At 28.3% G+C, this 13,995-nt stretch overlaps 1 protein-coding gene across 1 annotated transcript in view; it reads left to right on the top strand.

The window, feature by feature from the left end:
• LOC107438934 (cathepsin L) overlaps positions 1-13,150 on the top strand; it is a gene marked incomplete at its 5' end in the record, with an annotated part of 22,486 nt that extends 9,336 nt beyond the window's left edge. The window contains 9 exon segments of the mRNA XM_043054286.2: positions 840-933; positions 1,009-1,122; positions 2,766-3,011; positions 6,853-6,933; positions 8,963-9,082; positions 9,186-9,250; positions 10,769-10,862; positions 11,885-11,958; positions 12,941-13,150. Of these exon segments, the coding sequence (XP_042910220.1) occupies positions 840-933; positions 1,009-1,122; positions 2,766-3,011; positions 6,853-6,933; positions 8,963-9,082; positions 9,186-9,250; positions 10,769-10,862; positions 11,885-11,958; positions 12,941-13,015 (963 nt within the window). The 3' untranslated portion in view covers positions 13,016-13,150.
• Between the last annotated feature and the right edge of the window lie 845 nt (positions 13,151-13,995).

Below are 13,995 nucleotides of genomic sequence, written 5' to 3'. Positions count from 1 at the left end.
AAAAATTGAAAATGGATGCAATCAAGTTGATATTTGCAGGGAATATAAACTATCCAAATCTGTAGTTTGTAACAAATGGAAAAATAGGCAATTAATTATTTCTGCTCATGAAAAAAATTTCGATGGCAGAAAAAAGTTGAGAAAAGCGGACCACAAGGATGTTGAAGAAGCATTACTGAAGTGGTTCACCATTCGAAGAAGCCGCAATCTTCCAGTATCTGGACAAATGTCCATGAATTTGCTAAGCGATTTTATGAGGCAACTTTTATGTGCTCGAATGGCAGATTAGACAGGTTTAAATAGCGGAATAACAGAAATTCAGGAAAAATTATCTGAGAGTCAGGAAGTGTTTTAATATCTGATTTTGAGGATTGCTCATCACCTAAAAAATACTAATTTTTTTTGCACGCAAGACGAAGAGTAATGAAAAATAACACATATTTTACTACTACATAATATTTTTAAGTCATTTATTTGAATGATGTGTAATAAAAGGGAGGAGTTTGGGAATCATTAGTTAAATTGCATGTGTAACGGATATAGTGAACTCCCGGTTATAGTGAACCAAAATGTCGGTCCCTTGAAGGTTCACTATAGCGGGGTTTGACTGTATTTGTAAAATTATAAAAAAAATCATTAAATTTTTTTGTAATTTCATATTTCTGTTCTTATTTAGGCAATTATTTTCAGAGTTTATGACAACTATTTTCATGCTTTAGGTTTACTAAAAGCAACTATTTGTTAATTTTTTCTGTTTTAACTATTTTTGTTAATCCCTCTATTTAGAGCAGAGATGTACTGGTTTATTTATTTGTTTCATTATTTCCTTATTTTTTTAGTCCCCCATCGTGAATCTTCACCATGATTATGCAGAAAAATTACTTTTTGATGATTTCATTGCCAGGCATGGAAAAGAATACAAAGATGAAAGAGGTAAGCCTGATGGAATGTTTTGAAGTTTGCATTAGAAAATGTGCTTTTTTTAAAAACTTTTTCTTTTTATTACAGAAAAAATGGGTCGATTCAAAGTCTTTCAAGAAAACTTAAAGAAAATCAAATTTCTGAATGACCATGAGAAAGGAACTGCAAGATATGGTTTAACACACTTCGCTGACTGGACAGGTAAATAATCTAAATATAAATTTAAAGAAATCTAATTATAATAAAAAATAATCTTACTGTAACATAAGAATTTCATTTAAAGAGACTAGTGTAATGTTTTAAAAAAATTGAATTTTATTCAACAGCATATCAAAACCACATTTTTTAAATAGACCAATGTAATTTATAGGCAATCAGTGATCCAATTTACTTAAAAATGTATAAAAATTGTTAATAATAGGAAATTTAAAAAAAAAACTTGTGCTATGTGATTCAGAAATATGAATAAATCAAGTCGCTAATTAAATTAAATTGAAAAAAATTTTTTTTTTAAAAGTCTGGTTTAAATGAAATTATGTATAATATAAGTGAACAATGAGTTTTATAAGCTTTTGTATTCACATAATTAGTTGAATTATCACACAATATGTAAATTATTAAATGTTTTCTCACCTAAACTGGCACTGAAAGAATTTTTTAAAATTTATGATTTTATGTCAGATTTCATAATTTAATTTATAGTAATTATTAAGCATATTTTAACCTCTCAAATTATGAAAAAACTACCACTACATTTTGCTATAAAAATTTGTTCATTATAGAAAAAATGCCATTGAAGTTTTATGCTTTAATTTAAAAAACATATTTTAAATTCCCAGCATTATTTATTTTAGTAATTGATTTTTAATAATTGGTATACAATTAATAACATGACTTTGAGTACTCCATCTTAGAAAATTGAGAATATTATTTTTTTAAGTACGAAATTAGCAAGGAAGTTAACTTAGTGTATTTATTTTCAAATAATTTTAAAGAAAAGTAAAATAATCAAGTAAAATAAAAAAGTTCAAAGTTAAACAAAATCATAAGCAATATATAAAGCAAATAGTTATACCACTAGTATTTAATATTCAACTCTTCTATAAGTTTTTTACACTATATTTCAGCATATGAAAATACTTATGTATTTCAAAAAGATAATTTATAATAATTAAATTTTGAATCTATTTTATTGTACTTATGTATAAAAATGTGAAATATATTATCAAGAGAAGAACTGTTCAAAAGTTTTGTTTTTTTAAAAATAAACTTCCTGAGCTGCTTTATTTGTCATTATTTTGTTGGAAAAGTTTGACTGAGTCAAGTTTTTTTTTTTCGTTCAACAAAACAATCCTATACTCAATTGTACAACCTTTCAACAAAAGACCTGCTGTTTGTTGTCATGATTAGTATTTTTTAAAGTTGAGTATCTTCCTTGTTGAGTGAAATTGAATAAAAAAGCAAATATTTTCATTCTCAAATAAAAGCTAAAATATCATGATTTCAATGTTCAATTGAAGGAATTTTTCTTAATAAATAACTAATCTTAGTAAATAACTATTGACAGTGTAAACAAAACTTAATTGTACCTTAAATATATATAATTTTGTAAAACCCAAAAGAAAAACCTGATCATTGGATTTTCAACAAAATTCATAGATACCCAGGTAGGTATTTTAGAATTTAAGGTATTTATCCCAAGTTACAAGAATCTGGGTATTTTACATCTATATTCAGAGGTAGAACAAATAAAATTTGTTTTAGAATTAATTACCTAATTTATTCGTCTTTGTATAATTTGTCTCTACTTTGTATTGAAGATGTGATTTTTGTGTCTATTGTAGGGGAAGAATTCAAGCGAAATGCTTTAGGCTTACGCCCAGATCTTATGGATGCAAATGAAATGCCACCTTCAGCTGAAATTCCAAAAATTAGCATCCCTGATTCATTTGACTGGCGGGACAAAAAAATAATAACTGAAGTTAAAAATCAACAACAGTGTGGATCTTGCTGGGCATTTTCTACCACTGGAAATATTGAAGGACAGTGGGCACTGAAAAAGAAGGCTTTGGTTTCCCTATCAGAACAAGGTTTATTTTTTCTTCTTTTCTTGGAATTATTTCTCAATATCTCAATAAATGAATTATTTCTCAATAAATGAATAATAGAACCAATGTACAGTGCACAAAAAGAAAAAATGATCCACCCTGAATAACTTTTAATGTAATGATTGAATCTTCACGCTCTAGGTTTAAATCTTGATAGTTTGAGGGGATGACTTCAAATATACTAATTAATTAGTGCAGACAGTATTTTAAGTTATAAAATCAGACATAAAAAAAACTTACTTTCTCTGAATAAACATACCTTTTTTGACGGATTCTGATTTCTGACCCTCAAAATATATGGGGAAAAATCTGGGAAATATGAACCCCATAGTTTGGTCAGGAGAGCGATCTAAAGTTTAAACCCCTTAATGTTCATGTTCATCCTCAATGTTAAACCCCTTAATGTTTTCACTCAAATTTTGTATTTTGCCATGTAAAATTATATACTTAAAAATAATGCAAAAAATTGTATACCTTACAATTCAAAATTTTTTCTGCTATTTAATAAAATAATAAATATTTATTTAAAACTTATTTTTTGCATGGAATTATCTATGGATAAATAAATCTTATAATTCTGTGCAAAAATGCTTCAATTCGCTAAATTTTTTTTTCGAGATATGGCAAAATTAACATTTAGCGGTCCAAACTTTGGATTGCTCTTCTGATCAAATTATGGGGACCATATTTCACAGATTGTGACTATCCCCCTATATTTTGAGGGTCAGAAATCCAAATACGTTGATAATATGTTACGTTATTCTGAGAAAGAACGTTTTTGTGGCTGAGTTCGTGACTTAAATTTTTGCCTGCACTAATTAATTAGCAAATTTGAACTCACCCCCTCGAACCATTAAGATTGAGTACTAGAACGTGATTATCCAATCATTAAATCAAAAGTTATTTAGGGTTGTTTTGGTGCACTGTACACCTATAATTAATAAAAGTATTGATGCTACAAGTTTCAGTATCCTATTTTATCGTTGAAGTGTATAATTTTTTGTAGATATATAATTTAATGCAACAAACACGTTACTTTAAAGTCCATTATTATTCTGTGCACAATTTTCAGAATTAAAATTTTAATATTTTATTAAATCTTCTTTTTCATGGATTACAGTCTGTTTTTGTGAGGACATTGTCTCTAGAAGCCTCTGGAGTGCATTTATGTTCATAGCCTGATAGCTGAAGCTTTTCAGCGTAGGTTCTGCAGATTATCACCATATTTTCAGATTTTTCCTCTCACATTTGTTAGTATGGGGGGATGGAAAAAACTGCTGAGGAAAGAAAAAGAAAGATTTTTCTATCCTCATTTATGACAGGGTGCGTAGCATTTTTAAAAAGTGCTTAAAGATACTTATTTTTAATTTACTTTTTTTAAAAGCCCTCAAAGCTGCTTTTTTTATTTATTCGGGGTTTGTAAAATGTGATTAATTTTCTCTTTCAAAAAGATATTTCTTTGCAGTGCCAATTGTCCTTCTAAATTACAAAAAATTCATGTTTTTCACAATTTTCTCTGCAATATTTATCAGAAACTATTTATTTTATCATGATTATGTAAAGTTTTTGAATTTTATTGATTTTTATGCTAATAAATTAAGAATTTTAAACAATAGGAGAAAATAATTTTTATCACTGCACAGATCCGAATTATAATTTATTTTTTGGAAAGTGATAAAAAATATTTTTTGAGTGCTTAAAAAGTACTTAAAAGGTGCTTATATTTTTGTAAAACAATCTGGCTACGCAAGCTGTATGAGAGATAAATTAAAACTGCATCTTTTTTTTTAATACTTGATATTGCAATTATTTGATCTAATTTATTACGGATGTTGCATAATATTTTTTATGCGCAATGCATCATTGTAATTGTTTAAAAAAGTTGTTCACAAAAGCATCCAGCCTAATTTATGAGAATAATCAGATAATGTTGTATCGTCATTTTATTTCAAGTTTGAATGTTAAGCAAAGAAATAAAGTTTGGAATCAATTTTTATTACCCTTAAGGGGATAAATCTGTAAGGGATTTAAGGAAGGGGTATATTATCAAGGGGATACAGCGTAAAGGATTATATTTAAGGATTACTTTTTTTTACAAGCTTCTACTGAGTAGCAGCTTGTAAAAAAAAAGGGATTTTTTAATGAATTTTACTACGATTGTGATAAATATAATACATTTTTTAAAAATCTTATTGTACACATTTTAATCTTCATTTTGTCATGTGACTAATACAAAAATTAAAAAAAATTAGCGCTTATATAATACAATGTTTATAGCTTATATATTAAAATTATCCATTACTTGCTGTACTTATAAGTGGAAAAAAATCTTCCAAAATTGATTCGGTTTTGATTTGTTTTAAATTCTATGAAAGTAGTATTTTTTTTTAAAAAAAAAAATTCTTTTTCACAAAAAGGCAGAGTTTTGAGAAAAAAAAATGCATAAAATAAGTTACTTTTTTGTGGATTACTCAAACAAAAGTCAACCCAATCAAAAAAATCCTTATGTGCAATGAAAACTATATTTGTTGTAAACTTTTTGTCAAAATTTGAAGTAAATTGGTTGAAATTTGTACAAGTTATAGATTCAAAAAGTAAGAGAAACTTTGTTTTGAGTTAAAAGTTTTGTGTTCAAGAATCCATATAAATGTATAAAATTTTGCACCTAACTATATTGCATCAATACCAGATTCATAAGATGCTTCTTCTCCATCATTTTCAGCTGTTTCAAGTGCTAGTCTTCTTCTTTCAGCTGTTTCAAGTGACTTATCTGTTTCTAGAATAGCATCCAAAATTATGCTTTCATCTTCATCTGGAGCATATTCTTTGGCTGCTGGGCTTACATTTATTTCTAATTGTTCCAAGACTGTCAATAACTCTTTACAACGTTCATTAAAAATTATTACAGCTAAATACGTTGCTATTAATTCTTTTTCTTGCATAATTTAAGCAAATTATTTCAATAAAATAGTTAAGGTGATAATATTTTACTAAAATGTTTTAATGGGAGGGAGTAAGTCTGTTAATCAACGGAGTGCCCAAGTTCACTTGTTCATACATGTTTCCCCCTTAAATACAAATTATTGTTTTTTACTTTCAGAACTAGTGGATTGTGATAAAGTAGNTTTTTATTGCTTATAATAAAACTTCAAAGTATTTCAAATGTACAGAAAAAAATTCATCTCTCTATCTACATTTTTAAAAAAGTTATGAATGATTTTAAATTGTTCTAATACAGAAACTTGCTCAGCAGTCTGACTTTAAAGTGCTTTTTCGCATAGGTGATAATTTTGTGTCTTAATCTTAATTAAATCCCTAAGGAATTTTTTCTATTTAAGATAGAGCTTTAAAGTAAACTTTTTTATCTTGAGGATAATACACTTATTTGAACTGTGCATGGAATAAGCGTTTTATGAGGTATTACAATTTTTACGTCATGTTATATATACCTAACAGGAGTTTTTACACTTTTTTTTCTACTTTTTTACAAAATAATCTATAAAAAATATTCTAATTGAATTATCAACAAATGAATGCACAAAATTATTAAGATAAATATTGCAAGCACTATGAAAAAAACTTTTTTTGAAAATATGTTAAAATAAAAAAGCCTTAGGGATTTAAAATTTTAGAATTTTTTCAACTTTTTTTAAAATTTTAAAAAAATTCAACAGTTTAATTACTTTTTGAAGATAAATTATTGATTATAACTTAAATGAGCATGTAAAGCATCCTCAAAATCAATGATTATACCTTTATTTTAAAAAATTGTTGCAAAGGTACTGTGACCCCTTAAATACAAATTATTGTTTTTTACTTTCAGAACTAGTGGATTGTGATAAAGTAGATCAAGGATGCAATGGAGGATTGCAGACTAATGCTTATAAAGAAATTATTCGCCTTGGCAAGTACTTCATTTTTTGTAATATTATTAGTCATTTTTGTGACTGACAAACACTCTTCATTTTATATCATTTTTAAATCTGGTCAAAAACCTGGCTTAGTAGAAAATACTGTAATAAAATTAAATAAAGGAACTATATATTGGTGCTCAAAATTAAAAGAATTTTCTGATTTACGTTGATTATCATCAGAACCAATTTAAATGAAATTTGGTAATTTCTTGTATTATTAATTTCTTATAATAATTTTTTTGTAATATTATTTCTTCTAACATTATTAGTAATTTTTCTTGATTGATAAACTCTCTTTATTTTATTTTATTTTTAAATCTGGTTAAAAACCTGGTGTAGTAGCCAAGTTTTTGACCAACCAGGTTGCACTGTAATAAAATCAAATATAGGGATTATATATATATATATGTATACGAGTTTTCAAAATTAAGAGAATTTTCAGATTTTGTGGATTATCATTAGAACAAATTTAAATGAAATTCGGTTTTAACACAGCTTAATATAATACCAACAAAATAACCATCCAACAGCTATTATGCTAAATGCGTGGTCATACATAACATTCATTGGAGCCTGAAGATATGAAAAAGGGGTTTCGGAATAATTTTAAAAAAGGGTCAGTAAAGGTATGGGCCTCTCCCAGTCTATTCTGAATGGTGTGATGTATCACTCTATGATTTTATTTGGGAAATAACGCATAATAAGTGTTTATTTTATTTTATAACCGTTGTTCAACATCAGACCCAGATTTTGGGTTTACAACTCACAATGTTCACACATGGTACAATGTTCAACTATGTAGTCTTGTAATTTTGCACCCTATCCAGAAATGAAGGGAACTCCTGGATCAAGCATTGGGAGAAATTTGCCTTCGTGGAAGACTTTTTTTTGATGGAACTAACCTGCATTTGAGTCACATGGAGAGAAAAATCTCCCACGGTTAGCCTGACGGCAAGGGGACTCTAACTCATGATCCGTCTACCACTGAGGATATTTCACGTCAACACTGTGTTCGGTGCAAGTTGGATGCGGAATTCGTATCCATCAGCCACTACTGGGATTCAAACACGGTTCACCTCATTGGAAGGCGAACGCTCTATCCCCCGAGCCAGCGCAGCTCTATTGAGCCATTGCAGTGTTTCTTATTGTGGTAATTATTCAGGAGATCTAATTTTTCCATTCATCAGGCTAATATTTTCACTTTCAAGAAAATTATCAACAAGAAGAACTATTTGTGGCCATGTATTGTGGTATGTTAAAATGAAATCAGAGCCAATTACACCCTTAAAGCCGTGACGGCCAGGGAATAGAGCGTTCGTCTTCCAATGAGGTGAACCAGCTAGTGCGAGCTAGACTGTCGGCCAGACGTGGACTATACGGTTAAGGGTTTTGCAAACCTAGGTACGTGTCCACGTCTGGAAGAGAAAAAAAATGAGGTAAACCCGGTTCGAATCCCAGTGATGGCTGGTCAATACAAATTCTGCACCCAGCTCACACCGGCCACAGTGCTGACGCAAAATATCCTCAGTGGTAGACGGATTAAGGTTAGAGTCCCCTTGCTGTCGGACTAACTGTGGGAGGGTTTCGTTGTTTTCCTCTCCATGTAGAGCAAATACAAGTTAGTTACATCAAAAAGTCCTCCATGAAGGCAAATTTCCCCCAATACTTATCCAGGAATTCCCTTGTTTTCTGGATTGGGTTGAAAATTACAAGGCTACGGAGTTGAACGTTAGTAGTCGTAAACCCGAAAAATTCGGTTGGCTGTTCAACGATGGTTATCAAATAAAATTATGCCCTTAAAATGTTAGTATTTTTGTTGTTTTGTATCTTATTTTATCACTTGACTGTACCACATTATCTTTCATTATAAAAGTTAAACTGACAATAATAACGTTAACTATGAAAAATGAATAACTTTTATTGGAGGATACTTGTATTAGATATAAATTTGCGAAATGATTGTTATTTCAAAATTAATTTTTATTTCATTGTGAAGTGAATTTTTAAAGTGTGTTGTAGGTGGATTAGAACAAGAGCAAGACTATCCCTATGAGGCTGAAGGTGAAAAATGTGAGTTTTCAAAGTCTAAAGTAAAAGTTTACATCAATGGATCAGTCACGATTTCTTCAAATGAAACAGGTATGCATGCCTCTCAAATATCAATAAAATAAAAAACACAATTTATGAAGTGATTTATTTAGAAATCATTTATTATTATTAATTTTAATTATTATTTATTTAGAAATGGCACAGTGGTTGGTGCAGAATGGACCTATTGCAATTGGAATTAATGCAAATGCTATGCAGGTATGTTCCGCTGCACCCCGAAAACTTTTTTTTTTATTCACAGCTCAAATTATGTATTTAAGAAAATAGACAATGCTTTTGTTAGAAAAGGGACATAGCTCAAAACGCATATTTAAGAAAATGGAGAATGCTCATGTAAGAAAAGGGACAAAGCTTAAATAAGAAAAGGGACATAGCTCAAAATGTGTATTTAAGAAAATGGACAAAGCTTATATGTTAGAAAAGGGACATAGCTCAAAATATGTATTTAAAATAGACAAGCGTTCGATTCGATTTTCCTAACTGTATTACTGTTACTTTTTTTAAGAATAATCAAATCAATGAATTAATCAAGTGAATTCAAATAATGCTGTCATTCAAAAGACATCTACAGTCCTTTTTTGCTAGGTTGCCTCAGGTGACATGAATTTATAATAGCTGCCAACTCGACTGGATTTTACTAGTTTCTCTTGGTCAAAATGCATATTAATAAAAACTGATTTAATACAAATTCTTCTGGTTTTTGTGCATTTTAGAAAATTTTCTAAAATTGAGAAAGTTTCCTTAAAAAATCCTTATTGAAATAGAATTTTTGGGCAGATTCTTGCATGCCTGAATATTTAAATAAGTGTTACTAATACACAATGAAGCGAGCTTCATTTATGAAAATCAGTTTAAAATTTTTCTTTTGTTCTGAAATGTTCAGTTTATTTTTAGCCAAAACTCCCTTTTTTCATTATTTAAAAAATCCTTGTTTTTAAAAACTATTTTAGATGAATTAAATGCCTATTACTATCCAAAATTGTGAGTAAACATAATACATAACATTTTTAGCTTGTTTAATGTCAATCATGACTGGAGAATATTGCGGTCTTTCTATATTGATGACTATAAAAAACCCTATGTGTAAAATATTTAGTACATTATGCAACAATTGTCATGAAATTTATATCATTTTGTAAAATCTAGGCATTTATGCAGTTTTCATAAATATGCTTTATTACTTGTTGGAATTTCATTTATTGAATTGAATATCATTTAGCGATTGTCTGAAAAGTTAGATATGTAATATACTAAGCCACTCCGTGATTATTTTGTTAACATAATTTTTAAAAAAGTAAATAAAATAGTTAAAATTTAGATTTAAGTTGCATTGTGTGTACTTACTGAAACTGTGGCTCTAATGTCAAACACGGAGTGCTAATGAAAACAGATGGTTTTGTTTTATGTTCCTCTCTTGTGCTTTTTTCCTTTTTCAAATTTTAGTTTTTCTCAATTTTATTTATCATTAATTTTTATAGACAAATATTTTAATTTCCCCCTTATCATTATTAATATTTTATTACTGTCGATAGCAATAATTTGATTGTTTTTATTGAGAAGTAATATTTTTTTCCAGAAAATAAGGTAAGAGATTTCCGACTCTTGAATATCCACGCATCCAAAATTTGCCTGAATTTTGGACAATTGAGATTTTACTGTATAATCATTGAAAAAAAAAAAGTTTCTTGTGTAAATAAAAATTTATATCTTTTACAGTTTTACTATGGTGGAATCTCTCACCCATGGAAGTTCCTCTGCGACCCAAGCAACCTTGATCATGGTGTCTTGATTGTTGGCTATGGTGTTCACAGTAAGTTCGTTGCCTTGTTTATAAGAATATTTATGAATGCAAATAATTTCGTATAGTTAATTATTTGAAAGCCAATATTTTTTGATAGTATAACATTAACAATCCATCTTCATCAGGTGATTTGTAAAGCACAATACACATTTTACTTGTTAAGAGAGCAATATAATGTAGGTAGGTCAGTCATTGAAAGTTAAAAATGGTTTTTCTAACTAAAGTAACAACCCCAAAATTTGGTTTTGCCATATTATTAGTATATTGGTGTTAAATTCATGCAACCCTGTGACTCTTAAGGAGAAGCATTGTAATAGTTTTTATTTTAAAGTTAAAACTTGTGATATTTTCATTCTTTTTCTTGGACTTTGCAGTTCCATGGTGTTTAGCTTTTTAAAAAAGTGTTTATTTTTGCTTTTCGTTTTTTAAAAGCCCTTAATGGTGCTTTCTTTATAGGGTGTTTTTAAAAAGTGCTTAATTATCCCTTTTTAAAAATGAGATTTACACAAAAGCTTGATTTTCACATTGTACTCATGAACGTTTTCACAATTCCTTCAAACTGTATTCAAATTCGGCAGACCGTCGGTTCGTAGCTTATGAAAGCGCCAATCATTTTACATGTTTGATGAAATACTTGCATGTCCACATACTGAACTGGATTCAGTATGAAGGATTCTTGCACTCTCTGCTGCATTTTTCAAGATATTCTTAATTTCAGGCTTTATTTTTATCCTCTGAAATCGAACCAAAAAATCTTTCGATATTTTTATGTTGGCTAATAAAATCAAGAAAAGAGTTCTTTGTCAGAAACTAGTTATTTTATCACGATCATGTAAAGTCTTTGAAAATTATTTTGCAGCTTGTTAATGTATATAGCGCTTAAAAATATTTTTTAAGTGCTTAAAAAGGACTTAAAAGGTCCTTATTTTTTGTTGAAAGATTTGGCTACACACCCTGCTATTGTATCCGTAATTTTAAAGTAATTATGAATGTTTTGAAATTAATTTTTGTTTGTTTTATTATTTTTTTAGCGTATCCGATATTTAAAAAGACTCTTCCTTTCTGGATTATAAAGAACAGTTGGGGTGCCTCTTGGGGAGAACAGGTAAATATTGAACCATTTCTTTCAATGTATAAATGGAATTTAAAATTGACTACAAATGATTCTTTCTGTTGATGCAATAATTACTCTGACATAACAGTTTAAATTTGAATTGCATTTTAAAAATTCAGAATTGAGTTTTGCATTTAAAGTAGAAGTTTTGCTTATTTTTTTCTATTCAACTCAGCAGAGAAATTTTTGAGTGGAACCATAAATAGTGTTACGCTGACGTAACATCTAGTACTTTAACATAATTTGCTACTTTGTCATAGACAGAAACACATTCACTGTTAAAACTTTGCTAAATAAAATTCACACAGTGATATTATTTAAAAGTTTTTGATTTACTCTACAATAATAAAAAATTATTTTTTACATGGAATTGCCTTTGGTTAAATGAATTTCGCAATTGTATCCAGAGATTTTTCGATTTGCTTAAAAAGTTCTCTTAAGTTCTAAAAGTATAATCATATATCAAAATATAGAAAAAGTGAAATTAAAATTAAGGGTCAGTTTAAATTTGAATGTGCTTTTCACTGTTTACGCCTTTGATATTTCAGTTTGTTGTTTTCAAAAACAAATTTTTTTTCTTCATGTTTTAAAAAATAAATTAGGCAGTTTATACACAAGTCTATATTTTGATTACACAACTTAAGATAATAAAATAGGGAGTAAATACATTAAAATCGCCTTACCTTTCTTTTTTTACTGATAATTTTGCCTTAACTGACCATCCATTTCTTCCTTTTGCATTTTAACTAACCATCAATTTCTTCCTTCTTTTGTCTGTTAACTTTAATCGATAACTTTAAAAATTCTGTAACGTTTGTATTAATTAGAAAAATATCTTAACTTTTTCCTCAACTATAATGAGTTTTGCACTTATCAATTTTTTTAAAAATGTCTTAAGTATAGCCATTGCTTACTACTCCATTTGTATAATTTTAACCTGGACAAAGTTTAAATGTCTGACAAATGATTTTAGGGTTATTATCGAGTCTACCGTGGTGATGGAACATGTGGATTGAATTTGATGGCCTCATCAGCTGTTGTTAATTAAGAGCCCGTGTGGAACAAAAAAGTTGTTGTACTTTTATTTTAAGGTGTTGCCTAGTATTGTTGATTGTTTTTCTAAAATAACTTTTTTATTTAAATGTAGAACATTTTAATAAAGTTTGTATTTTTATATTTGTCATTTGTTTGTTTATATTTATTTTAAATAGAAACAAATGTTAAAATAAGGGATCAATTAAAAATTTGTAACATTTCTAGTGTTATATGAAAAGTTATAAATATTTCTGTTCAGTTTTTATAAGTTTAACTTCAAAAATTTTTGTATCAGAGACTTTTTTCAAGTAGTGTTAGGTTTTCTTCGAATGCATATGGGAAAAATCCAGATTTGCATAATGTACCAAATCATTTACGCATCGGGAATTTTACGGATTTTTACAGTAAAAAAAAAGAAAAGAAAAATTGCAATATTTTCCTGTCATGATTGGCATCAAATATGCTTGAAATGTTGTGAATTATGTTTACTCATAATTTTGAATAGTTATAGGCATTTAATTCATAAAAAATCATTAAGATTCCTTAATTTAAAAAATGAGTTCTAAATAAAAATAAACTGAACATTTTAGAACAAAAAAAAGTTTTAAACTGATTTGTTTAATTGAAGCTCACTTCATTATACATTAGTAATACTTATTTAAATATTCATGCAAACAATAATCCATGCAAAAATTCTATTTCTGTAGGGATTTTTTTTTTTGGAAAACTTACCCAATTTTAAGGAATTTTCTAAAATGTACTGAAACCAGGAGAATTTTCATTAAACCAGTAGATCAGGAGAAACTAGCAAAATCCAGTAGAGTTGGCAGCTCTGCACATGAAATGTTCATTTTTCACACATCAAATTTGTAACAGTTGTTCATTTTTGATAATTAACTATTTCTGATTATATAACTGGTTAGATACAGTCCCTGGCGAAATTATTTCGACGCACTATAAGATTCTATGTAAAATCTTAATTATCAGGTTATA

This window comes from Parasteatoda tepidariorum, chromosome 3 (assembly GCF_043381705.1).
Source record: "Parasteatoda tepidariorum isolate YZ-2023 chromosome 3, CAS_Ptep_4.0, whole genome shotgun sequence".
Classification (NCBI taxonomy): Eukaryota; Metazoa; Arthropoda; class Arachnida; order Araneae; family Theridiidae; genus Parasteatoda; species Parasteatoda tepidariorum.
Note: the sequence above shows the minus strand (reverse complement) of the source record. Positions and strands in the feature narration are given on the sequence as shown.